At 38.5% G+C, this 27636-nt stretch overlaps 3 protein-coding genes across 3 annotated transcripts; 1 reads left to right on the top strand and 2 right to left on the bottom strand.

Annotated features, from left to right (window-relative positions):
- Nucleotides 1-9046: 9046 nt before the first annotated feature.
- LOC118647506 lies at nt 9047-10288 on the top strand. Its single transcript, XM_036292549.1, has one exon. The coding sequence runs from the start codon at nt 9047-9049 to the stop codon at nt 10286-10288; it is 1242 nt and encodes a 413-aa protein (XP_036148442.1).
- A 3317-nt stretch (nt 10289-13605) lies between these two features.
- LOC118647505 lies at nt 13606-14805 on the bottom strand. The gene has a single exon (XM_036292547.1). It carries the CDS (start codon nt 14803-14805, stop codon nt 13606-13608), a length of 1200 nt encoding a protein of 399 aa, XP_036148440.1.
- A 6320-nt stretch (nt 14806-21125) lies between these two features.
- LOC118647504 lies at nt 21126-25002 on the bottom strand. Its single transcript, XM_036292546.1, has 4 exons — nt 23786-25002; nt 23195-23697; nt 22878-23125; nt 21126-22820 (listed from the first exon to the last, which is right to left on the bottom strand). The coding sequence occupies exons 1-4, from the start codon at nt 25000-25002 to the stop codon at nt 21126-21128; spliced, it is 3663 nt and encodes a 1220-aa protein (XP_036148439.1).
- Between the last annotated feature and the right edge of the window lie 2634 nt (nt 25003-27636).

The raw sequence follows: 27636 nt of genomic DNA, 5'->3' as shown, positions 1-27636 counted from the left end.
TCGAAAAGAATAAGTAAATATAAAAACCTAGTATTATTATAAGACGTAATAGAAGTTCCTCAATATTAAGTTCAGATGATAAGATCTGAAAACACTAATGTACGAGTATAAATGTTAGAATCAATTTTTAAATCAAAATTTAAATTAGATAACTTATATAATAACTTACATAATCTATTGTACAAGATATAGTTTAAAATTTTCAACTACATTTTTAACTACATGTTTTTAGAAATGAATAAATTCGTATTCATCTTAATCTTAAACGCATAGCATTCGACAATATATAAGATCTGTCGTAAATTGTAACTAGTAAATTGGCCTGTTCTTTTCTTAAAAAAAAAAATGAATAGAAAAAGACGAAGAAGCATAGAATGAAGATAATTTAAATTCTCATCTACAGTGTTCAAACAGTGATGTAAATTTGGACAGTACTTATAAAAGACCAGCTGTTGAATATTGGCGAAATTTGGACAATAATAAAGAAATTAACCACAGAAAAAGGCATCGTTCTCTAAAATCAGTACAAAGTAAATTTAGAAGAGTTTCATCTGAACGTCAGTTAAGACGATGAGAAGAACAATTACAATCAACTAGAAATCGTTTGGAAAAATTATCTTATATCTCCAAATTTACACATGATAAATTTACTGCAGCTATTGAATCAGGATTCATGGTTCATGATATCGATTAAAAAAAATGGGCTTTACAAGCCCAAGAAGAAATAGGAAATGTAAATCCTATATTTAAAACATCTCAGTTGGATATCAAGATTCAAGAATTCTCACCAAATTGTTTCAAGATAAGTTATGAAGTTTGTAACTAAAAGAACAGTGGAAGATTCTATTGACTTACAAAACTCAGCAAATAATTTTTTAAAAACAGTGAAACCACTTATTGAACAGTTTGGAGCAGAAAATGTTTATAATTCTGATCAAAGTGGTTTCCAATTAGAAATGCATTCTAGAAGATCATTGTCTCCTAAAGAAATAAAAAAAGTAGAGCGTATCGTACAATCTGTATCATCAACAATCCATTCACACATAATACAACCAATAATATCATGTAATGGTAATTTGCTGTTACCCTTATTTATTGTTTCGAAAAAAGTTAACAATAAATTTGGATCAAGAGTACAAGAAACTTTATTTAAACCAACAAATATTATTGTAAAAGCATGGAAATCTGATAAAATAACATCAGGTAATATAAATTTCCTTTTATAAGATTTTAGATTTTTAAATATTGATAATTCAAAAAATAAATAAATTTGCATAGACAATTACATAATAAAATTATATAATAAAATCAATCTCTGATACATAATTAATTATCATCCTTATTATCATCCTGAAATTTTATATTTAATTTCAACAATCTAATAACAATTATAAGAAAGTTATTAAATTAATTTATATTTCTTACTCATTTAAAAATGTAGTTAGAAGAAGCTTATTTTCAAAACATTGGTTCTAATAGCGTTCTTGTTATCGATTCATCCGTTAATAATAATAGGCAATAAAATCAAATTCACGTTGGGCTATAAACCTACCCTGGTATGACGTTCTATGGTTAAATAAATAAATTACAATCACAACGAGCTTAACTCTTACAGAACTGAGATTAGGTTTATTAAGATTATTTCAGATTTATTAAGATTACTTTAAAAATATTTATCCATCCTTTAGTCCCTTTTAAAGTCAGTTTTTAAAGTATTTGGTTTTTTTAAAGATTGTTTTAAAATCAGTCTTTACATACTTAAAAATTTTTTTAATCACTTTAGATTAACATTTTACATACTTTAGATTACTTAAAATTTTCTTGAGTAAACTCTTAAATTTATAAGGTTACTTTTAAAAATTTTAGCTTCATTTAAAGTAAATTTTCTTAAGAGTGATTAGCTACTTAAAATGTCATTATAAATTTTATTATAAGTGTAATTATTATTATAAATATACATTAAAACATTATTATTAATATAAATATTATTATAGATTATTATGAAAGAAGAAAAATATATCTTTTGTTCACCATTTTTTATAATTTATGTTGATTTGTGTTTATGTAAAAATTTTAGTAATTATTCTTAAGTAAATGTTGATTAGTCTTTCAAATGTTGATTACTAAATATAATTAGTAACTGCATAAACATTTGATTTTCAATTATTAACAACTCTTTATAATTCTCAAAAATTACACTGTATATTAAGTAACAACTTACCCCAGCATTTTAATAACTAGCTGCACTATGAGGTAAGTAGTTTTTTTCTACTTTTTATATGTAAAAAGTACGTGCAAAAATCTATATAAGATATACCTAACATCATAAAATATGATAAATTTGTCAATTTCTACAATAGCATTAAATAGCTAATAATACATTTTAGAGATCATTTGCAATGTCCTTTCAAAATCAACACATATAACCTCACTCTCCCCTAAAGTCAGAATGTGTAATTTCACACATTAAATTGACAAGTAATTTAATAACATTGTTTAATAACATTGTTGTTCAGGATCTGTAAGATCCCCTCATCACAAAAAACTGTAAATAATTTATTGCAAAAAATAATACTTAACTTTCAGTAACCTCAACTCAGTGTACATATTAAGTAACCACACTAATACGATTTGGAATTTTGCATTTTTGAAGTTGAATAACACGGTAATAAAAAAAGAAAATTAAATTTAGCCTACGTTGTTTGGGGTAAAACTTTATAAATGCAATGTATATATTTGTTAGAGCAAAACGTAATTATTTAACTATAAAAAAGACCAAATTTAAATAGAAGTTTTCAAAAATTCGAAAGAAAGAAGTTTTGGGCGTGTAAATTTGCACTAGTGTAGTTATTACGAATTAAATCAGGCCAGGATTCCAATTTGGATCTTTCAACATTTTATATGAGTATTTTTTTAATCGACTATCAAGGTATATGATATTATTTTTTACAATAACTGATATAAGTTAGAAATTTCTTTTTTAAGCAACGTAGTATCTATAATAATAACACAGGCCCATAAAAAAGGTACCTACCCTTGCGCCGTAGACCAGACCAAATTACTCCCATGTATTTTGACCCGTTAAAAACGAATCTGATGTCAGTTTCGCTTCACTACATCTCAGTTTTTTTTATTCTCAAAAAACACTTTAAAAAATTATAAAATCGGGGATTTTTTACTTTTACTCTTACAAACATTAAATTTTGTGATCCAATATATTTTTTAACTAACCATTTCTAATTTTATAATTCTCTAATAAATTCCCCATAACCTAATAACTCATTAACAGCAAACTCCATTACCCTATAACTTCGGTGATTTGATGCAAACGACGAGAAAAATTCTAACATGATACTGTGTGTGTGTAACTATGACATTACAATCTCCAATATCCTCTGCAATATCCTCTCCCGAAGCAGTAGGTTTTTTAATTCTGATACGAAAATTAAAGATCTAACGAGATTCTATTCAATAAGATAAAGCGACATCCTAAGAAATCTCCGGGATGCCCTTTACTTTAAGAAATCAAGGATTTCTCGATACAATGAATGCCGAACGAGCTGCATAGTTTAGTTTTAAGAAAGTAGTTGAAAACATTTTGAGTAATTACAGAAGTGAAGACTATAGAGATTTGGTAACTGATATGGTAAAAGACTTCCATGCATTAGGATGTTTAATGAATCTTAAGTTACACTTTCTCCATTCACATCTTGATTGCTTCCCACAAAATCTTGGAGATTACAGTGAAGAACAGGAAGATTCCATTAAGACATAAGAAAAGATATCCTTATGATGCTGAACATGATTGTAATGTCATAGTTACAGTATCATGTTAGAATTTTTCTCGTCGTTTGCATCGAATCCCCGGGGTTATGGAGTAATGAAGTTTGCTATTAATGAGTTATCAGATTATAGGGTATATATTAGAAAGTTCTAAGATTATAAATGTTTAGTTAAAAAGTATATTGGATACCAAAGTTTAACGTTTGTAGGAGTAAAAGTAAGAAATCCCCGATTTTATGGTTTTTTAAGGTGTTTTTTGAGGTGGAAAAAACTGAGATGTGGTGGAGCAAAACTGACATCAGATTCGTTTTTAGCGGGCCAAAATACATGGGAATAACTCGGTCTGGTCCACAGCGCAGGGTACTTATTTTGTGGGCCTGTGCAATTAAAATAGGATTAATAAATAATTTAAAAAACCTAAATATGAATTTAAAATTTAGGTAATTTGAAGAATAGTCACTAATAAAATTATAAAATTAACATTAAAATTTTTCTTTTATAAATGTCACAAAAATTTTTAATCTAAGTTGTCAAAATTATTTAAAATATAAAAATTATTAAACACATATAAAACACCATAAACATGTGACACATATTTATTAAATATGGACTTATAAATAAAACTTACTTGGAAAATATTAAGACTTAAACTAAATACACCAAGTATTATTAAAAACATAAATGACATCTCAAAGTTAGATATTATATATTCGGAAAACCTTCAAAAAATAAATTGTTATTACATATATAATATATATAGAGACATTGTATTAGAGAATGTAAATACTTACATTATTGCTTTTCGATGAATATGTACACCGTAAATAAAATTGTTATAAACCAATTTTTTGTTTTTGAAATTAATACTTTGAATGTAAATTACTATTGCCTTCTTAATACGATAACTGCAAATAATTTAATAGCAATGAATATCTAAAAATGTCGCTGTCTCGAAAACAGAAGTTTTTTATTCGTAGCAGTATTTCTTGAATATTCTAAATATGTCCCATCATATGTTCTATGAATGTTTTTATCGTACGTATATGTAATGTTCATACACCATTCCAAATATTTTAGGGGACATTTGATGATTCTGTGAACATTCTTCTCGCATTGCAGACATATAGCAGTTTTAGGATACAAATGGAATATCTCAAGAATATTTAAGGTTAGCTGAGATATTATTTAAAAAATATAAAAAAATAAAATTCTGTAGCTTTTTTGAACGATGTTAAGCTATAGAAAGCTGTAAAATTTTGTACTTATTTAAAAAAAATGTTAATATTCTCTAGAAAAGTACATTCAAATATTTACAGAAAACCACAAATTTTTATTATATGAGTTTCAAAGAAAATAGTTTTTAGAATTATTTACAGAAACCAAACAATTTTGTTATTTTATGTGCAATTGGTAATATTTTATGCAAAACTAAAAATAGAAAAAACTCAAAGTTCTGTAGTTTAAACAAAATGTAAAATTTAGTACATTTCTACAAATATTTGTAAATAAATCTAATATTATATAAGTAAATAAATATTTTGTTGTGCTCCGTATTAAGAGACACGGTATTGGGGATTGCTGCCGTAACTCCACGGGTCAGGTTCCACAGAGATAACGCCGATTGTGATTCTAAAACGATATATATTCTTTTAACTGAGTTACACTAATTTGTTAATCAATAAACCCGTACAAAAGGTGTAATGTCGAGCGACATACGTTCGTTGCTGTATACTGTATAGTGTTCCGTTGGAACACAGCCAAAACGAATGACATTGAGCGAGCGCGGACTCGCCCGAGATTTGCCAATCGAAAAGACGTCGATCGGCAATCATTCGCGGACGAGTCTTCTCTCCGTAGCGCATTCGATTTTTCCCGAGCGTCACCGGCGGCGCTGCGGGGAGACGGGGGCTTGTGGACCGGCCGGCCACGAGTTCTCACTCTCTTCCGAGCCATCGATCAAGCGACAGCTTTCTTCGAGCATTTAGTGACAGTGATTCGAGTGCGAATTCATTTCTAAAAAAATGTGTCTGTGCGGACTTAGGCTACGTAGCCGTGCCTTTACGTTCCACGCGAGATTCGAGTCCTTCTCAATACACTCTTCACGTGCGGCCGGTCGACAGCCGGTCCGCGAGGGAGCCGAGTCTCCCATTTGCGTCGCGATCCTCGTGATCCGACTTCCGGGGATCGAACTTCCCCATTTGCGTCGCGATCCTCGTGGTCCGACTCGCGCCATGAATCTCTCGACGTGATTTAGCGCATCTTCGAAAGTAACGCTCGCACCTCTGATTTATAATATCTTCGTCGTTTTTTTTTGTGTACTGAGCTCAGTGTAATAGTTCTTCGAATAAACTTCAAAAGGGGGTTTTTGCCGGGCTCGCACTTGCGGGCTCGGATTTTCCTCCTTGGATTTGCCCTAATTACTGTCTTTTAATTTAAATCAAAAAGTTTCCCACACTATTATCCCACTCAAACTATCTCGCCTATCGAAGGGGATTCGAAAGGCGGGAATACGATCACGCGCGGTCGTACATTTTGGTGCCTCCTGTGAGGTGCGAGCTAGTGCAACGAAGTAGAACGGTCTCGAACGTGACGGTACAAGTGTAGTCGTGCCACATACAACGACCGTCGGCAGTGTTGCATCACCTTTTCAACGACTCAACATCGACATCATCGCCGTCGCTCCCGCACCAGGACGCCTCCCTCCCAGTGGTCATCGACGCCTGCAGTCTCTGCGAATCGCAACAAGATAAGTCAGATCGTTCTGAAAATATAATAATTTCTACGATCTCTTGTCTACGCGGCCATTGCATCGTTTTTCGCGCGCCACGTGCGACTCGTCTTTGTCTGTTTGAGCATGTTCTAGCTTGCGCGCGACCGTTGCGTCATTCTTCTACGCGCCGCATACGCTTCGTCGTACTTGGAGGGGGGAGCGTAGGATAGCGCGCGCTGCGTCACCTCCTTCCACCGCGCGACCGGTTTTTACTTGTTCGGGCGCACACCATGCATCGACCTAACGACAACAAAACAATTGCGAACGAAGGACTTCCGAGCCGGGACTTAGTTTCCTTTGTTTTCTTTTCTTCTTTCGCTTTCCTTCTTCAAAGGAGGCTCGATTTTTCTCTCTCTTGCGCGTAAGGGTTCGGCATTTGACTCGACATGGACGCGACGACGAAAAGGAGAATCGCGCTTATCGCGAGAAAGATTAAGTCCGTGGAGACTCAGTTAACGAATTTAGAGAACGGATTTAATGACGGGAAATATAATAAAATTAATGCAAATTTACGACTAAAGCGAATCACCACTCTTTTTCACGAATACGAAAATTTGCATGAAGAATTGATCGAATTAGATGAGGAGAACGAACTCGTCGGAAGAATCACGCTAATATAAAACGCGTATTACGATATTGCCTCTCGCATCCAAGGCATGCCGAATGCCGACGAATCGGTTCAACCGGTCATGGGGCAATCGACGTTTCTAGAAAAGCAGAAGCTTTTGAAACTGCCCGTCGCCAAACTTTCCAAATTTGACGGAAGCTATGATAAATGGCTTTCATTTAAAAATACGTTTTTAACAATGATGGACACGCGCTCGGATATTGATAACCTCGTTAAATTTCTTTATTTGAGGGATACACTACTGGGGAGCGCGTTAAATAAAATCTCGATGTACGACGCGGACGCGGCTAATTACAAACCAGCATGGAAATTGCTCGTCGAATCGTACGAAAGAAGACGTGTGTTGGTGTCGACACACATTGACGCGATTCTCGACGTCAAGCCGTTGCCTAAAGCAACTTCCGCGGAGCTTTCCAAATTAATTGACAACGTGCGGCAACATTTGAGAATGTTAGAAACACTTCAAGTACGGATCGACGAACGAATAATTATCAGGGTACTAGAAAGATTGTTGCCGATCGGAATTCGGAATAAATGGGAGGACACGTTAGCCCTTGATGAATTACCGGATTTGAAACGACTTTACAAATTTCTCGACGAGATCGCTTTCCGGCTCTGTACATTAGAACAGGATAACGCGCGTAGAGAGGAAACGAGCGGCAAACGTCGCGCGGACTCGCAGCCATCAACAACAAGGGCACGGCGCGTCGGGTCGGGTACGCGCGCCCTCGTTCTCAATACACCAAGCGTGTGCGTGAAATGCAAGAGAGAACATCCCCTCTACAAATGTTCTACGTTCGGGAAATTAAATGTACAACGCTGGGATTTTACGCGACAGAATAAACTTTGCCAAAATTGTCTTCGCGCGCACGAGGGCACGTGCAACGGCGCGCATTGCAAGTTCTGTCCGAATTCCACCATTCGCTTTTACATTCGCAAAAATCTCTGAACGCGGTAAATGACGTGAGACCTGCAACAAATATCGATTCTAAATCAATTTAATCGAACGCTAGAGCCGAAACATCCAACAAACATGACTAGAATGTATCCCGTTAAATACCGCGTCGTCGTTACCAAATTCTCAACTTATGATGAGCGCGGTGTCTCGACATCAAATCCAAGTCAGTTTCCGATCATTTACAAGGCAATTATGAACCAAGCCTTATGATCGCGAACTCGGTACCGGATCGAATGTTTCCGCGCGAGTTAGTTCCATTTCCGGCGTACATTCGGCTGGCCGACCCGCAATTTCACCTCCCGCGTCGGGATTTCGACATTTCATGAATCGACATTTTAATGGGCACCGAAGCCACACTCTCAATGCTATGCGTTAAACAAATTAATTCATCGCAGAACAGTGATCTAGTTAAACTCACTCTTGCGCGCGGCCGTCTCCGCAGTCGGCCCGCGAAGGAGCCGAGTCTTCCGCTTTGCGTCGCGATCCTCATGATCCGACTTCACGGGAACTGAACTTCCCGCTTTTGCGTCGCGATCCTTGCGGTCCGACTCACGGGGGCTGAACCTCTCGCTTTTTCGTCGCGATCCTTGCGATCTGACGTACGGGAGCCGAACTTCCCGATTTGCGTCGCGGTCCTTGCGATCCGACTTAACGAGAGCCGAACCTCCCGCCTAACGTCGCGTTCCTCGCAATACGAACTATCCAACAACTCGCTGATGACGAAGGATCGAAGTACACTCGGGCACGCGACGTTTTGAAACGCGATTTATACGTAGACGATTTGTTGACCGGCGCGGATTCTCTAGATGAAGTACTCAAAATTCGCGACGAAATCATCGAGCTTTTACAACGGGGCGGGTTTAACATCCGACAATGGGCTTCTAATCACAAACACGCGCTCGACAATATGAGCGAGAAGATTTTAAACTTAGATTGCGCGATCGAACAAAACGCCGTATTGAGAACATTAGGTGTCGTGTGGAATTCAAACCGAGACGAATTGGTTTTTACCGTGAAACCACTCGATTTGTCTACAAGGGTAACGAAACGCAACATCTTATCCGAAATCGCAAGGATATTTGATCTTCTCGGTCTGCTCGGCCCGGTAGTATTATACGCGAAAATCATAATGCAAAAATGTTGGTTAGATCGATTAGAATGGGACGAGTCAGCGTCTCAGGAATTGCACACGGCCTGGTTGTCATTCGCTCAGTTGGGAAGTATCCGCGATTTAGCCGTGGACCGACGATTGCTGATGGATAACCCGACTCAAATCGAACTCCACGGCTTCTGCGACGCGAGTCAAAGGGGTTATGGAGCTTGCTTCTACATCCGTTCTTCTAACTCACGACAAGTGAAAACTCGCTTAGCGTGTGCGAAGTCGCGAGTCGCACCCTTAAAGAATTCAACTATTCCTCGTCTCGAGCTCTGCAGAGCATTAACCCTCGTTCGACTATACAAGGAAGCCTGCGCGAATTTCGGTCTTGAATTCGACAGAGTAATCTTCTGGTCTGACTCCTCCATCGTATTGTATTGGATCAAAAAGAATTCTCAGAGCTTAAAGGTATTTGAAGCAAATCGCGTAGCCGAAATTCAAACCGTCGGAAACGCGGCGGAATGGAGACACGTCGGGTCGAAAGATAATTCCGCGGACGCGTTGTCCAGAGGACAACTTCCAAATGATTTCGTTAAGAATCAAACGTGGTTCCATGGTTTTCCGTGGTTATCATTACTCGAAACCGACTGGCCCGCGAATTTAGAAATTAACGTTCCTGACTCATTGGATTCCGAACCAGACGTCTGTCTCAAGTCGAGTGCAACGCCGTACAGCGAGTTCGATCGATGCTCGTCATCATATAATACGTTAATTAACGGAGTGGCGCGCGGTCTACGATGGCTCCCTGCTAAATATAAAGGGGCGGGAAATTCGGGAAAATTGCTTAACGTTAAAGAACGAAACGAAGCGGAGTTACGTATTTTGAGAATAATTCAGCGCGAGAATTTTTCGGTCGAAATTAAACGACTCACAACGTCGCGAGAGACTAAAACGGGCGAGATCACAATGTCCTATCGAAAGAGCATCAGATTTGACGAACTGAATCCCTTCATCGACGAACGCGGATTGCTACGCGTTGGGAGGCGGTTATGAAATGCAAAGTCGCCTTTCGGTACGCGGCATCCGATTTTACTTCCATCCAACAATCAAGTCACGGACCTCATTATAAAGGAAATACACGAACGAACGTATCACGCCGGTATCCAAAGCACACTTTACGCGTTGCGAGCTCGCTTTTGGCTTTTCAACGGAAAGGACCAAGTCCGACGGATCGTGCGAAAATGTGTCAATTGCATTCGACATCGTCCGAAGTTACTACACGGACAAATGGCAGATCTGCTGGAAGCCCGATTAAACGAGACGCCCGCGTTTCTACACACCGGTGTTGACTTCTTTGGACCACTTTTCATTAAGGAAAGGAAATCACGGAATCGATCGCGAGTCAAGGCATACGGATGCCTTTTCGTGTGTATGGCTACGAAGGCCGTGCATGTGGAAATCACAAGCGACTTGACGACGGACGGGTTTCTGGGAGCTTTCCGTCGTTTTATCGGCCACCGAGACATTCCGGGACATGTGTACTCCGACAACGGTACAAACTTCGTAAGTAGTTGTACTAAGAGAGTTCTGACCCAAACAATAGAATGGGGGGAAGGGGGAGGGGGAAGGGGGAAGGGATAATTACTTGTCACATAAATTTCAATTTTCTTTTGTTCCTATTGTTCTGTATAACAATTGACCTGTCACATAAATTTCAATTTTCTTTTGTTCCTATTGTTCTGTATAACAATTGACCTGTCACATAAATTTCAATTTTCTTTTGTTCCTATTGTTCTGTATAACAATTGACCCTGTCATAAATTTTCTTTTGTTCTGTATAACAATTGACCCTGTCATAAATTTTCTTTTGTTCTGTATAACAAATGACCCCGTCATAAATTTTCTTTTGTTTATTGTTCTTTTGAAAAATAACCCTGCCATAAATTTTGAACTTTCTTTGTTTATTGTTTCTCTATACCAAATGATACTGTCATAAATTTCAAACTTCCTTTTGTTTATTGTTTCTTTTTAACAAATTATCTTATCATAAATTTCAAACTTTCTTTTTTCTTTTGTTTATTGTTTCTCTGTAACAAATTACCCTGTCATAAATTTCAAACTTCCTTTTCTTTATTATTTCTCTATAACATATTACCCTATCATAAATTTCAAAAACTCTTTTGTTTATTGTTTTTCTAACAAATGAGAAACTTGTCTCAACATGTTTTCGAAAGTCCTTTGTGCTCATCACCACCGCCGCTCAGGTAAAGAGACTTTATCATTATTTCATATATGTAATGTAATTTTTATTTGATTATTTATAATTTGAGTTAGATTACATATGCATATGTATTCTAATTTAAATTATAAATAATTAAATAATAAAAATTATATTATGTATATTCCACCCCAGTTACGGTTTGCTCTTTATCTCTCTCCCACTACACTAATCGTATAAGCAGCGCCCTTATCTTGGCTGCTAGCGAGCGCCGATATCAGGCTGCTAGATTTTACAAACATTAAAAATATATGTTAGATTAAAAAATAAAAATATAACATAAAATAACATGCGGATACTGTAGTCTGCGTTTAATATTATACCTGAAAATTTCTTTTAATTGAACGTGTCGCAACATGTTAAATCTTAGCTTCCCCTTCTTCTAAAATTCTTTTCAAAAATCACGTGACCAATGTGATTATGCACATTACTATTAAGATATGGTGGAGGGGTGTATCATATAAGAAGAATCGCCATACATCAGTCGCCCATTACGAATATCCTCACTACAGTCGCTCATTACCGAACGGACAACAAAGGATAACGTTGGCTGCTGGAGTCAATTGGAAAAACGTACTTCCCGAAGATGAACTACTACGTTCCAATCCAGGAAAACGAAGCTCATGATAAACCGTAAGTATTTCTTAATTAAATCAAATTTCATTACATATTTATTACATATTTATTTAGATTTTATTTCTAACTCGCATTTTTTTTTTTTCTTTATAGAACAATATCGCAGCCGCGCCATACACCTCGCATCCTGAGAAGGAGATTTGCTTTGACCACTACAGGGTACAAGTACTTGGAAATGGGAATCAGCGTAGGGTCTGAGCCTTTTGTGGAGATGATTCTTGGCGACAACAAAGGAAATCAGCTAATTTTGCCATATATAACATGGCAAAAATTTATCGAGAGACGTGTGGATATTGAGGAACTCGTACGAGCAACTATACCATCTTCGAGACTTTTTATTTGTGATTTAGTAATAGAAATTGTAAACGTACACGATAAAGGTATCGTAAAATTAACACTGTGTAATACTTGTATATATATGAAACCATTAACAATATTATTTTTACTTAATCTCGAACACTGCGTTGAATCTATGTATAATCAATTATATCAAAATATTTATAGTGTAAGCAATAAATATAAGAAGTTTATTACTATTTTGCGTCAAAATTATGTTACTAATAAGTATGATGCTATAAAAATGCTGAATGAAAATTATGATAAAACTTGTATCATAGAATGCGAACTAGTGACTTATGCATCCGTCAATATTGTATATGATGCTTTACATAATTAATAAATATGTTTTTGTATAAATGTTAAAAATTATTTAAGAATTATTCCTATCTCCTACCAATTATCCTAATATATAAAATTAATTTAATTTGTTAAATGTAGTTTTTATTAAACGGAGAAAAAAGAAAGGGAAATATGATAGGGAAAATAAAGTAAAATAAAAGATTGTATATATTTTATTTTTTTTATTTTTTATTATTAGACCACCAATTATACAGTTTAAATACATTCTGTAAAGCGCAATTGTTCACATGATTCCGACAACGTAAAGTATGCGTAACATCCATTTTATTTAGAGGTTTTATATTTTCGTAATGCACCTCGATATTTTCGACATTAGCGTCCTCGTCCAGAAGCAAGTCCAACAACCATTCTCGTTTCTCACATCCCTTAACGTATATGACGGGTGTTGTTTCATTCCTCATCAACGCTGCTGTAATCAAGTTTTTAGCCATTCTGTATGGAATCATTCCACCCTCCCATGATATTCCATGATGATGCGTAAGCAACCATGATGCCAAGCGCTTGTCAGCGTTGCTAAGTTGATGCCACGGAATGGGATGTTGAAAAATGTAATGTGAGAGTTCGACGCCATTTTTGAGAGAGGCAAATTCCTTCACGACAAAGCTTCCCCTGACGATGAAGCCTTGCAGATCCACAAACGTTGGTACAGACATGACTGTTATCGTTGAGAAGACTGATCCACATCAATGCGCTATACATTCTTATATCGTCTCAAATGTATTTTTCCAGAGAAAAGTGTGATGGTGTCGTCGTCATCTTAGGTAATTTTGCGCACAACGTTGGTCAACGGATTGTACTGAACTATGCGATCGTGTATGATGAGACAGTACGCGGTGGTGCTCGCGGGTACGTTCTCTTTACAATCAAATTCTATACGCACATCTACAGTTGCACTCTTAATCGATTCGTTTTGTCGAGAGCAATCGATAATCACAAACGGACCTTTTTGTCGAAAATTCGCGACAGATAGATTCGGCTCAAGATTATCATACCCATAATAGTCTTTACAGAAACGTGTATACATATCATACAGAATTGCCCATCTGTTTTTATCGAAATCCAGATTCATATCGTCATACGGATAACATTCCGAGTTCAGATACAGTTTTACATTTGTCAGTTTGCAATCATTGAATCGACTCGCGTCCTCAAGCATGACGTTCTTCCGACCAGCCTGCAGAGCGAAGACGACGTAACGCGGCTTCTCGAGCTGAGTAGCGGTCTTGATAGCCCATGTATGTTTGGTTGTGCGTTGCAATAATGGAAACTCATACAGATCCCATGAGCGAAAAGCCATGCTGAGGTATCGCCCGCTTTCCAGAGCACGCAACATCGACAGTTTATTTCTCTCATTCAACAGCACATGCGGCATTCGCCATTGTACTTTGAATAATTCAATTTCTGGTTCCTGCGCTGGATCACCGACTAGACAATTATTATCGTTGCGCGCGCGTATCAAGATCAACTCGTGACGAGCGTTAATCACCACGCGTTTGTAATCTTCGCAAAATCCCAGTAGCATGTTAAGTGGCACACAAAAATTAAAGTATCCATTCACATGATACCACGGATCCCAACCAGCGTTATTTGCAATTTTGGTTCTGTTAGTTGACATTGTTATATAATTCTTGAGCGTGCTGGTTATTCCAACGTTTCTGTTACGATCAATCTCTACACCATCAAGTTCATATCGAATCTCGTCAAACATAAACGCGATGCAATTATTCCCCAAAGTCACACTAGATCCCGTAACTGTTTTTTTTATCGTAACTTTTCCCTCGATGTATAGAAAACTTTCAGACGGTAACGTGTATAAATCCTGATGTTGTATAGGTATTCTTATCTCATCACTGTGATCAAACGTTGTATTGGCAAACGGATTATACGTGTGAGTCTCGATCTTGATGATGCGATCATCGAAGATCGGTTCATTCTCAATGTTTAAAATGTCCGTCATTGTCGTACTGCGAATCCCAAAGATTGAAGAAATGCAACGTTTGACGCGGTAAGTTTCTTTTTCTCAGTGCAAACTTCTTTTCTTGATGATTGAAATTTACTATTAAATGTCGGTTTTGTAAACGATGTGTTATCTTTTACGTGCCCGTTCAATATGAGCATCTCACGCTGCGTCTACACAAGCGTTATCGTCGTAGTCGTCGTACATGCAATCTGACAGTGATTTCTTCTCCTCGAAAATTAAGCAATCGTCCGTGCTGATCGACGACACGTATCATCAAATCCGAAATGCTCCGTGCGGTGATCGGCAGATAAATGATCTGCCTCGGTGTTTCCGAGATCTTATATCCTGGTGCCACGTTCGGAGAAAATTCGTATATTGTATGCACACGCTTGTCATTACTGTATGCGCTCGAGGTCACGTTACATTCTATGCGGATAATGTTTACGTTGATAATGTTAATTGATAAGTCTGATTTGTACCATTTTCGCGGCTTTAATATACGATCTGAAGAAAATCCTAGCAACGATCCAATATTGTTGGGCTTGCTAAAATTTATTTTATAGGCGCATATTATCTCGCTCTTCATCGTATTGTTATTCGCGCGAAGTACTATTGGGAAATCCTTATCACCGCTATCTTTATCGACATCGTTGTCTTCAAGTGGGATGTCATCATGTGATATGTGTGTAACGCTACCATCGTCTTGTTTTTCATTATCATTAGTTGCATATTCCAGACGTTTCAGCATTTTGTGTTTCAAAAACTCGTTTATGGCTTGCAGTTCGTACGATCCCTCGGGAATCGTAATTTCCACATCTTCTTCATCAAAGTAAAACTTATTATTCGAAGCATTTACATTCGGAATCGTATTGTAAGTCTCAAAGTTCATTAGACCGAGCTCGTAATTGTCATCGCTCAAATCTATAATTGGAAAGTATGTTGTAGTGAGGACGCTGTCCTTCCCAGTTAGCGTAAGTATCAACGACATGATTGAAAAACCGTCCAACGAATACTGAGTTAATTCGCATGCTGTCGAGCTTTAAATTCATACGCATCAACCGTTCGGAGAAACTGTAAACACAATTGCCCACAAATGCTCTGATTGTAGGTTTGATAGGACGTTCGATTGTACTCTATCTTTGTCACACCGTCTCCGAAATATCGTACAAGTTCTTTAGGTGGCCGAAGATTACCAAAACTATCGAAATATATCACGTGATTGTCTCTCTTTGCGTACGCTACCCAATGAGTACCGGGACCCATCACATCATCCAAGTTTACGATACCGCTCTCATTTCGTCGTGGACCGCTTATCGGTAATGCGTTACGCATGAAAACATCTCTAAAGTATGGAATACGCATACGAATAGCCAGTTGCTGCAGTTGCACATTTGTCATTGCACCCGCAGGCATTTTTAACGTTTTTTTGACGTTTTTTTTTTTCCTTTCGCTGTTACACCTTTTCCGTATTTGTATGGAGCGAGGTACAGTCCCTTTCCACCTGTGTATGGACCAAGATACACCCCGCGACCTTCCCTCGTGTGATTGTGACGTTGTAACTCCTCGAGCTGACTTCGCGCGACTTTACTATCATTCACAGCTTTTGCCACGCTAGCCGCTCCACCGATCATGGATCCGAGTGCGCCCAATAACGGTAGAATCGGTAACATACCGCCTCGTTTTGCTGTTGGAAGTACTCGTTTCTTTTTCGTTGTCTTTTTCTTCATTGTCGTCTTTTTCATGCCCATACCAATCTTTGTCTTAGCTTTCATAGCTACCCAAACGGCAGCAGCAGCAGCTTTCTCTTTTAGAGCTGAATCTTTTGCGATTACACGTCCTAACGCTTTCGTGGCGAGTACCTTATCCGCCGCGTGTCGTTTAGCGAGATTGTTGTTATGAGAATAAGCAATATCGTGTTCGCGGCACGCTGCGTCCAATGGATTTACACCCTGATCGCCTCTGGCTAATCGTTTTTTCAAGTGTGTTCCTGGACCGCAAAACTGATATCCAGGGATATGTAGCTCGAAAGGAAGCGCGTTTATCAAGCGATTTAACAAACCACAACCCGATGGCATTCGCTACAATTCTTTATCAACGGTGTGGGACCGTTGAAATCAGGAATATCAGAGAGATGTGATAACAGCGCGAATATCTTTGCTACTGAACGATTCGCGGTTTTGCGTGCATATAAATAGACGTTCGATCCTACCTTTTTACTTAGTAGAAAATGAGGTTCGTACGACAACCGTTGGCGATAAGCGTTACAAATTACGACGACAAATTATCACTGATGGGTGACGGTGGTGAGAAGCGTAAGCATGGTGAAATGCTGCCGAGTACTATACGTGCAATTATTTGCGGACCCTCGAATTGTGGTAAAACCAATGTCATCATAAGCTTGTTGGAAAGTCCGCACGGCGTACGTTTCGAGAACGTGTACGTGTACTCGAAATCGTTGCAGCAGCCGAAATATCGATATTTGGAGAATTTGTTAACACCGATCGATGAAATCGGCTACTTTACATTCTCTAATAACAGTGACGTTATTCCTCCGAGCGAAGCGCGTTCAAACTCAATCTTCATCTTTGATGACGTGGCGTGCGATAAGCAAGATACGATAAGAGAATACTTTTCAATGGGTAGACACTCAAACGTCGACAGTTTTTATCTCTGTCAGACGTATGCTAGAATACCTAAACATCTTATACGTGACAACGCGAACCTATTAATCCTGTTCAAGCAGGATAATACCAACCTGAAGCATGTATACAATGATCATGTGAATACCGATATGACGTATGATGATTTTTGTACATTGTGTCGCGATTGTTGGCAGCGTGATTATGGATTTCTAGTGATAGACAAGGATAGTGAGCTTGCTAATGGACGATATAGAAGAGGATTTAACGAGTTTGCGATACCACGGAACGATTAGTCGTTATCGATACGTCAACGTTAAACAAACGTCAACATGGCTGAAAAGAAAGATATACGCGAGCGTGAAAATATCGCAAAGGAGATTGAGAAAACGAGTGAATCAATCCGAAAAAAACATCGCGCCTTGAAGACCGGTAGGATCGAAGAGGATATCGTGACTAAGAGACACTTTGAACCTCTCATTGAACCGCTGCAAAAGATTGTTGACAATTCTAGTACACACGCATTAAAAGAGGAGCCTCGTGACGATGATGTTGAAACGTCGTTTGTTCAGAAGGATACGACAAAGAGTAAGATAAAGAGGAAACGAAAAAACACTTCGATGGATCACACCTTAAACGAATCGTACAAACTTATGCGGTATACATTAAACGACGCGGCAGATTTGCCATCGATACAGGATGAGCAGCATCAGCATACGTTAAATGATGCAATGGATTCGCCAGCAATAGCGTCCACGCCGCGTATGGTAGTTGTACAACCCAAGTCGCTCGAGAACGAAGATGTTTTCGAAACGACAGACGATTCGTTTGCAGCAATCGTTCGAAATCGTTTGCAAACACCAGAGGGTCGAAAAACGTTGTCGCAACACTTTGGTCCGCTAGGTCAAGAGTACATCGGAGATTTCCTCAGCGGTCATGGTGAAAAAGAGAAAATTATAGATATCGTTTACGGTGTTTATCTGGGCAAGGATGGAATGATGCTTGGTAGTAAAAAGTTTGACGTGGACAGCGAAGATAACATAATTGTCGACGGTATGCGATACGTTGGCACACCGGGTCTTTACGAACTAATCTTTAAGAGATATCCTGATGATTCCCTCTACACGGAAAACGATAAACGAAAGTACAAAAACATATTGTTGGTTACGAACGCGCATAAACGAAATCACGTTTCACACGGTCGATTATTGAGCAACAAGGGATATAAGTATAAATATATAATTGCACCGTTATTAAATGATAAATTTACGATTGGAAAAGGATTACCTAACGTTGTGACATTAAATGATAACGCGATTGATTACGTGCACTGGGATGATCCCAACGAGCTAGTGGATCGCTTACGTTTGCTTGAAGCTTCGCGTCAAGCTGGTCACAATGCACATGATAATGAGATGTTGTCAATAATTGAGGAACTTCGCGAGGCTGGCCTTATTATAAATTAACATGAAAGAATGTGAAACGAACGTAAAAGAACGTAAAACGAACGTGAAACGAACGTGAAACCAACGTAAAAGAACGTGAAACGAACGTAAAAGAACGTGAAACGAACGTAAAAGAACGTGAAACGAACGTAAAAGAACGTGAAACGAACGTGAAACGAACGTGAAAGAACGTGAAAGAACGTAAAAGAACGTGAAACGAACGTGAAAGAACGTGAAACGAACGTGGAACGAACGTGAAACGAACGTAAAAGAACGTAAAACGAACGTGAAAGAACGTGAAACGAACGTGAAAGAACGCGAAAGAACGTGAAACGAACGTGAAAGAACGTGAAAGAACGTGAAAGAACGCGAAAGAACGTGAAACCAACGTAAAAGAACGTGAAACGAACGTAAAAGAACGTGAAACGAACGTAAAAGAACGTGAAACGAACGTAAAAGAACGTGAAACGAACGTGAAACGAACGTGAAAGAACGTGAAAGAACGTAAAAGAACGTGAAACGAACGTGAAAGAACGTGAAACGAACGTGGAACGAACGTGAAACGAACGTAAAAGAACGTAAAACGAACGTGAAAGAACGTGAAACGAACGTGAAAGAACGCGAAAGAACGTGAAACGAACGTGAAAGAACGTGAAAGAACGTGAAAGAACGCGAAAGAACGTGAAACAAACGTGAAAGAACGTAAAAGAACGTAAAACGAACGTGAAAGAACGTGAAACGAACGTGAAAGAACGCGAAAGAACGTGAAACGAACGTGAAAGAACGTGAAAGAACGTGAAAGAACGCGAAAGAACGTGAAACGAACGTGAAAGAACGTGAAAGAACGTGAAACGAATGTGAAAGAACGTAAAAGAACGTAAAAGAACGAAATAAATCATAGTGTAATTTCATCGCGCGCGTTATTACTTGATCAAGTTTGCGAAACATGAAATCATTGAAATTCAATAGACGCGTTAGTTCGGAAAGACTGCGACTCGTCGAGGAACTGCACGCTCCAGCAAGAAGAAATTTTCCACGAAGACGTGTTATAGTTCGAGGATACGACGACTTGTGGCAGGCTGATATCGTTGAGATGCATCCGTATTCGCGTTTCAACAAAGGCTATCACTACATACTCACTGTCATCGATGTGTTGAGCAAGTATGCGTGGGTTGTACCACTCAAGAGCAAGGGTGGAAGCGAGACGGCTAACGCTATCGCCAAGATAATTCGAGAGAGCAGTAGACATCCGAAAAACTTGCAAACCGATATGGGGAAGGAGTTTTACAACGCTGATGTACAGAAACTCTTGAAAAAACATGATATCAATCATTATTCTACGTACTCTGTAATGAAAGCGTCGGTCGTTGAGCGATTCAATCGCACGCTGAAAAACGACATGTGGAAACAGTTTACGTTCAACGGCAATTACAAATGGATTGATATGTTACCGCGTCTCGTGTCTACTTACAATACCCGAAAGCATCGAACAATTGGCATGCGACCCGTTGACGTAACACCCGCAATAGCTGAAAGACTCTTGGCTACAGTATACAACGCTATAAAGATTGCCGGTCCGGCAAAATTTAAAGTGGGTGACTCTGTACGCGTAAGCAAGTACAAAACTGTCTTTGAAAAGGGTTATACACCAAATTGGACGACTGAGGTGTTTAAAATCATTAAAGTCCAGCATACCAATCCCGTAACCTATCTACTCGAGGATTATCGCGGAAAATCTATATCTGGAGCGTTCTACGAGTACGAATTACATCGCACGACTCATCCGGATGTATTTCTTGTGGAAAAAATATTACGCAGGAAGGGTGACGAGGTCTACGTAAAGTGGTTGGGATTCGATGGATCACACAATTCATGGATACACAAAGACAATATTATTTGATTCATACAGAATAATAAACATTTATTTATTATAAACATACAAAAGTATAATGTATAAAATATACAAATAAATTTTTATAATATATAACAAAGAGTATCTTTATTTTCCCTCCATCATCCTTAATACATAATACATATAAAAATTAATTAATTAATCTTATTTCGTACAAGTTTTAGATACATAAAATAATATATGCATACAATATGAAACGCAGAAATATGAAATACAAAAATATGTTAAAATGTATAATATATATACAGTACAAAAAATTAAAACTATAAAATACATATAAAATATATACAATTATAAAATACGTATTTAATATTAAATATATTACAAAGGTATCCGCCAATGCCCCCACGGTAAAGTCTCGGTCGAATTCGGTACGATATATCGTTTGTTATCGTATGGGCTCAGGGCAATTTTCTTTTCGGATACTGTATATACTTCGTGCAAGTTGGATCTTATGCACGACTGGCGACGTGTTAGTTCAATCTCTTCGCGAAGACAGCGCGTGTAATCGTCGAACGTTATAGTTCGCGCGACGACGCTGCTTTTGATACCTTTAGCCTTTTTGGTGTCTTTCTTCCCATCCACCCTCAATGCATACATTTTTGCCCTGAGTCCAACAAACTCGGTCATTATCGCACCGTTGTTCTCATCCTTCATCAGACCGGGCACTTTTTTATTTTCGAGAGGCATACCATACACATTGTCAATCGGATAATCGCTTGTATCGAATCTTACAATATCGCGTTTCATATTTTCATAAATATTCTCGCACTCGACGTGGTATACGAGGCTGTCAGTATCGGTATACATTACTTTGCATTTGTCGCGATACAGCGGTAGCATGTACTCGTGATGAAATTCATACAAACAGATTTTTGAAATGTCAAGTATACACATTCCTACATAGATCGGCTTGTTGAATTTCACCTCGAGATTACGCAGTTCGACGGCGATTAGATTCTCCGAAAATACGCTTCTACTGTGAAAATTTGGTCTTGCAATCATTGCCTCCGCACCATATCGTCCCTCCCATTTTGTTAAAAGTTTTACGTCAACGTGATTGCGCACATTCTCCATAGTTTTCCCGAATACCGCATTATTCATAAGTTTATATAAATTTTTTTCAAAATCATTTTTAGCAAGGGTTCGGAATCGTGTATTTAATTCAATATACTCGCGGAGCCATGCAGACTGAGCAAATTGTAATATACGATATATTTTTGTTACGCGAAGACCGTGGCGCGTGCACTGCTGTAAATTACGATAATGTATAATGTAACGTTTCTTATCGCAAACAGTTGCAAGCAATTTCTCTTCCCGCGTACCAGGCGGCTTGTCGCGCGTTGGACAGAACGGTAGATCGGCGTGCGCATCGTGAAGATTTTGAGGATACTCGAGATCAACCTCGAGAACGTAACCTGTGAGTGAATCCGGAGCGATTGCGTTTACGTTAAAATTAGAGATATCTTCAACCCATTGAAATTTAGCATAAGGTAGAGGTTGACACATTGCCCATCCATATAAATTATTGACGTCAAAGTACATCAAATGTGACGATGGTTTCGTTGAGTCGTACGACTGCATGTACTTATTATTCGCTCGCGCATATCTACCTGAACATTGACTTAAACCTCCACGTATACCGCGCTCAATGAACAATATCATGTCAATGTCTGTGAGTAGCTCAAACTTTACACGCGTATGTTTTAGCATAGCGTCCCACGTATATCCGGGGAGTGTGTAATAATATGCAGGATCGAGACCATAACTTTGAATACATGTGTCACGAAAATTTTCAAAAATGTCGGCTAATAACAAAACATCTGTTTTTAAATATAAGTCACTGTATTCACCTAGCGTTTGAATGGAGAATCGCTTCCAGACATTCTCAGCGTGCGCGTAATCGCTCTCGGATACTGTATCACCGGTCAGACTACTGAAAAATGATTCGCGCGGCGGTAAACACGTGTCCTGCAGCTTGTCCACGCAATCCACATATTCATAAGGAAATACGCCCTTTCGAGTTAATAAATTAAATTCTTCGTTAGATAAATTTGAAAATTCTGAACGTACAATTTTTAATTTATCGGTATTGAGATATGATGATAATTTATCAAGACTAGTGTTAAGAAATCTGAATGAATCTATGAACCTTAACTGCATATGTTTTCGTGAATCTTGTTCGGTGGTATCTTTAACGGTTTTAGTAAAAGAAATATACTTTTCTTTTGTAATCGGTAGCAAACTGACGCCACCTTCAAACGCGTTTGCTATTTCCTTTATTATGAAATGTGAATCATAACCTGATAAATTGTGAAACACTATTGGAATAACATATGAATTCTTATAATTTAAATTGCAAGTTGAATGTGCAGGACCTCGATATTTACCGGTTAAATGGCAATGATCGCGCACTCGCGTATCATCCGGCGCGAACAAATTATTACAAATATGGCAATGTGTCGCGCTACGGTACGCCTCCCACTGTTCTTTCGACAACGCGTTCATGGGAACATTAGCTGATAAACGTATCTTAACCTTATACGCCAGTTCTTCTAGCTGTTTAGTAAACCACGTGACGCAATCAGGATCGCGACGAAATCGATATACAGATAACGTGTCGTCAAATGAGCATCGCACGTAGTATCCGATGCTAAATACCTGATGGTGTTGATATTTATAAGATCCTTGCTCCGTGTCAGATTGCGTCTTCTGCAGCACACACTCCAAATCGGCATATACGACGAAGGGAAGCCGTTCCTTGTGTTCGGGGTTACGGAATTTCAGCCACTTGTCTTTTTCATTCGGTAATAAGATGGCGCAGTCGTTCATTCGATTACAGTCCGCTGCGTGTGATTGTAATTTTTGCTCAGAATCAAAATAATGTAGGCATCTGTGAATAATAAAAGAAAAAAATTTATTATTATTTAATTTAAAAAAAATATATATGTAAACATGTTTATAAAAGACTTATTACTTACCGATCGCAAATGTATTTTTTCCCATTGTGTTTGCTCACTTGCATGCTTATAAGCCGGGAGAGATTTTTTATCCATGTGAAGTGTCCCACGTTGTCTTCCTTGTCTTGCATGTATAGTAAATTAACATGCTTTTCCTTCTTGTTGTCGGAAAGTCGCAAGGGGACAAATCTTTCCTCTTCCATGCCGTAGACGTTGACGGAAATGTTGTTATTAAGCCGCTCAAATTTTTTTATGTTTTTCAACGCGACTGGAAACTCTATATCACCAAAATTTAAAACTGTTGAATAATGCGGGTACGACGATACTCTATCACTATGCCTTTCTGCAGGATGTAAAGCGGCGACCACCGACCATGCGAAGCATGCATTGTCTTCAGATTGCACATTGATTATTGCTTTTTTCAGCATAATAGGCCGTGGTAATGTAAAATGACATCCCGCACGCATAGGATTGTACTTATTTATATTAATAGTTAAATTTAAAATACGTGATAACGCCCACCCGCTATCGCGTTCTTGAAATTCTTCCAGCAAAGCTAATGTAGGCTCGATAACGTATAGCTCGTACCATTCGTTCAAATTAGATAATTGAAAAAGTGCATAATTCTTTGTATTTACACTCTTGTTAGCATGTTTATCCCCCGCAACAAATTCACCATTAAACGCAGTGTTCACTTTTACACTACCGTGTCTTTCTAAAGCATCCCGCACTTGCTCAAGCACAATGTCTTTGGCATCTTCAAGAAACTGTCGAGGTTCGATGTGACGCACGTTAATCACTGCACCGGTTAAGATACGGCTCTCGAATGCCGTGTCTATTTCGCGCCACTCAAGTCTCGCGTTATTACTATCGTTACTAGTGCTAGCGTAATTGCCACCAACGTGCATGAAACGTCTTTCCAGTCGCACCTTTTCACCCGCGAGTCGAGCGATTCTCGCTACCAAAGATTGCCTCAGTCCAATGGCAAGTCGAGGACGTTTGGCACGATTAAGTTCTTCGAGTTGTTCGATGCACTCGTCGCACCACTGCAACCACTCGAAACACTCCCCCAAGGTAGCGACTCCATTTGCTCGTTCTAAAAGGTCGCGTTCCACACGATCAAAATTTTCCATTTTTACGGAAAAACTGAATCGTTCATTGAAGTTAGAAAAGCTGACTGCACAGACTTTCGGGTAAACTTGCTCGAAAACGTCTAAGGGATGCTCCAAGAGTCTCATCTATATATACTAATACCATTTGTAAGTCACGTGACTTTTGAATTTTAGAAAAAGGGAAAGCTGAGATTTAACATGTTGCGACACGTTCAATTAAAAGAAATTTTCAGGTATAATATTAAACGCAGACTACAGTATCCGCATGTTATTTTATGTTATATTTTTATTTTTTAATCTAACATATATTTTTAATGTTTGTAAAATCTAGCAGCCTGATATCGGCGCTCGCTAGCAGCCAAGATAAGGGCGCTGCTTATACGATTAGTGTAGTGGGAGAGAGATAAAGAGCAAACCGTAACTGGGGTGGAATATACATAATATAATTTTTATTATTTAATTATTTATAATTTAAATTAGAATACATATGCATATGTAATCTAACTCAAATTATAAATAATCAAATAAAAATTACATTACATATATGAAATAATGATAAAGTCTCTTTACCTGAGCGGCGGTGGTGATGAGCACAAAGGACTTTCGAAAACATGTTGAGACAAGTTTCTCATTTGTTAGAAAAACAATAAACAAAAGAGTTTTTGAAATTTATGATAGGGTAATATGTTATAGAGAAATAATAAAGAAAAGGAAGTTTGAAATTTATGACAGGGTAATTTGTTACAGAGAAACAATAAACAAAAGAAAAAAGAAAGTTTGAAATTTATGATAAGATAATTTGTTAAAAAGAAACAATAAACAAAAGGAAGTTTGAAATTTATGACAGTATCATTTGGTATAGAGAAACAATAAACAAAGAAAGTTCAAAATTTATGGCAGGGTTATTTTTCAAAAGAACAATAAACAAAAGAAAATTTATGACGGGGTCATTTGTTATACAGAACAAAAGAAAATTTATGACAGGGTCAATTGTTATACAGAACAAAAGAAAATTTATGACAGGGTCAATTGTTATACAGAACAATAGGAACAAAAGAAAATTGAAATTTATGTGACAGGTCAATTGTTATACAGAACAATAGGAACAAAAGAAAATTGAAATTTATGTGACAGGTCAATTGTTATACAGAACAATAGGAACAAAAGAAAATTGAAATTTATGTGACAAGTAATTATCCCTTCCCCCTTCCCCCTCCCCCTTCCCCCCATTCTATTGTTTGGGTCAGAACTCTCTTAGTACAACTACTTTCGTAGGCGCGAACAATCAGCTTTGCGAACTTTACGCCCTATGCCAGTCGGAATCTTTTCAAACCACCGTAAATACATTTGCTGTTGCCAGAAACATCATCTGGCATTTTAATCCGCCCCTCTCATTGCATTTCGGCGGGCTCTGGGAGGCGGCGGTGAAATCTTTTAAGCATCATTTCAAGCGCGTAATAAAGAAACAACTGCTTACATTCGAAGTGCTCAACACGCTAGCGATTGAGATCGAAGCAATATTAAATTCGCGCCCGCTTTGGTCGATCTCGTCCGATCCGAATGACCCGATCGCGTTGACTCCTGCTATTTTATTAGGCGGACCTCCACTCACGATGCTGCCCGATCATGATCTCTCTTTAGTTCAAGACAATCGATTCTCGACCTGGCGATTCCTCACAAAAGCTAGACAGGACTTCTGGCGACGATGGCATCTAGAATACCTCAATGAGCTGCAAGTTCACCAAAAATGGCGCGACTCAAACTCTCAGAAAGAATACTCAGAAAGAACGCCGTAGTCATTATCATCGACAAAAAATTTGCCCTGCGCTCGGTGGCCGCTGGGCGTGATCCTCGAGGTGCATTCTGGGAGCGACGGCATTGCGCGGGTAGCGACGGTTAAGACTGCCAACGGCGTCTACAAGCGCAACATCACACGACTCTGTCTACTTCCGGAGAAATAACTGCGATTTCTCCCAATGCAAACATTCATTGTAATAAAATTGTAATACACACTGTCAATCGCTTTCGCGAAGCATACACTTGTCAACCGATTGCTTTCGCAACTCGCGAGGGAGTATGTTTCATTGGAACACAGCCAAAACCAATGACATTGAGCAAGCGCGGACTTGCCCGGGATTTGCCGATCGAAGAGAGGTCGATCGGCAATCATTCGCGGACAAGTCCTCTCTTCGTAGCGCATCCGATTTTTCCCGAGCGTCACCGGCGGCGCTGCGGCGGGAAGACGGGGGCTTGTGGACCGGCCGGCCACGAGTTCTCATTCTCTTCCAAGCCATCGATCAAGCGACAGCTTTCTTCGAGCATTTAGTGACAGTGATTCGAGTGCGAATTCATTTCTAAGAAAACGTGTCTGTGCGAACTTAGGCTACGTAGCCGTGCCTTTACGTGCCGTTCCACGCGAGATTCGAGTCCTTCTCAATACACTCTTTACATGCGGCCGGTCGACAGCCGGCCCGCGAGGGAGCCGAGCCTCCCATTTGCGTCGCAATCCTCGTGATCCGACTTCCGGGGATCGAACTTCCCCATTTGCGTCGCGATCCTCGTGATCCGACTTCCGGGGATTGAACTTCCCTATCTGCGTCGCGATCCTCGTGGTCCGACTCGCGCCATGAATCTCTCGACGTGAATTAGCGCATCTTCGAAAGTAACGCTCGCACCTCTGATTTATAATATCTTCGTCGTTTTTTTTGTGTACTGAGCTCAATGTAATAGTTCTTCGAATAAACTTCAAAAGGGGGTTTT

Source organism: Monomorium pharaonis, chromosome 10, assembly GCF_013373865.1.
Source record: "Monomorium pharaonis isolate MP-MQ-018 chromosome 10, ASM1337386v2, whole genome shotgun sequence".
Classification (NCBI taxonomy): domain Eukaryota; kingdom Metazoa; phylum Arthropoda; class Insecta; order Hymenoptera; family Formicidae; genus Monomorium; species Monomorium pharaonis.
This window is presented reverse-complemented; position numbering and strand designations above follow the sequence as displayed.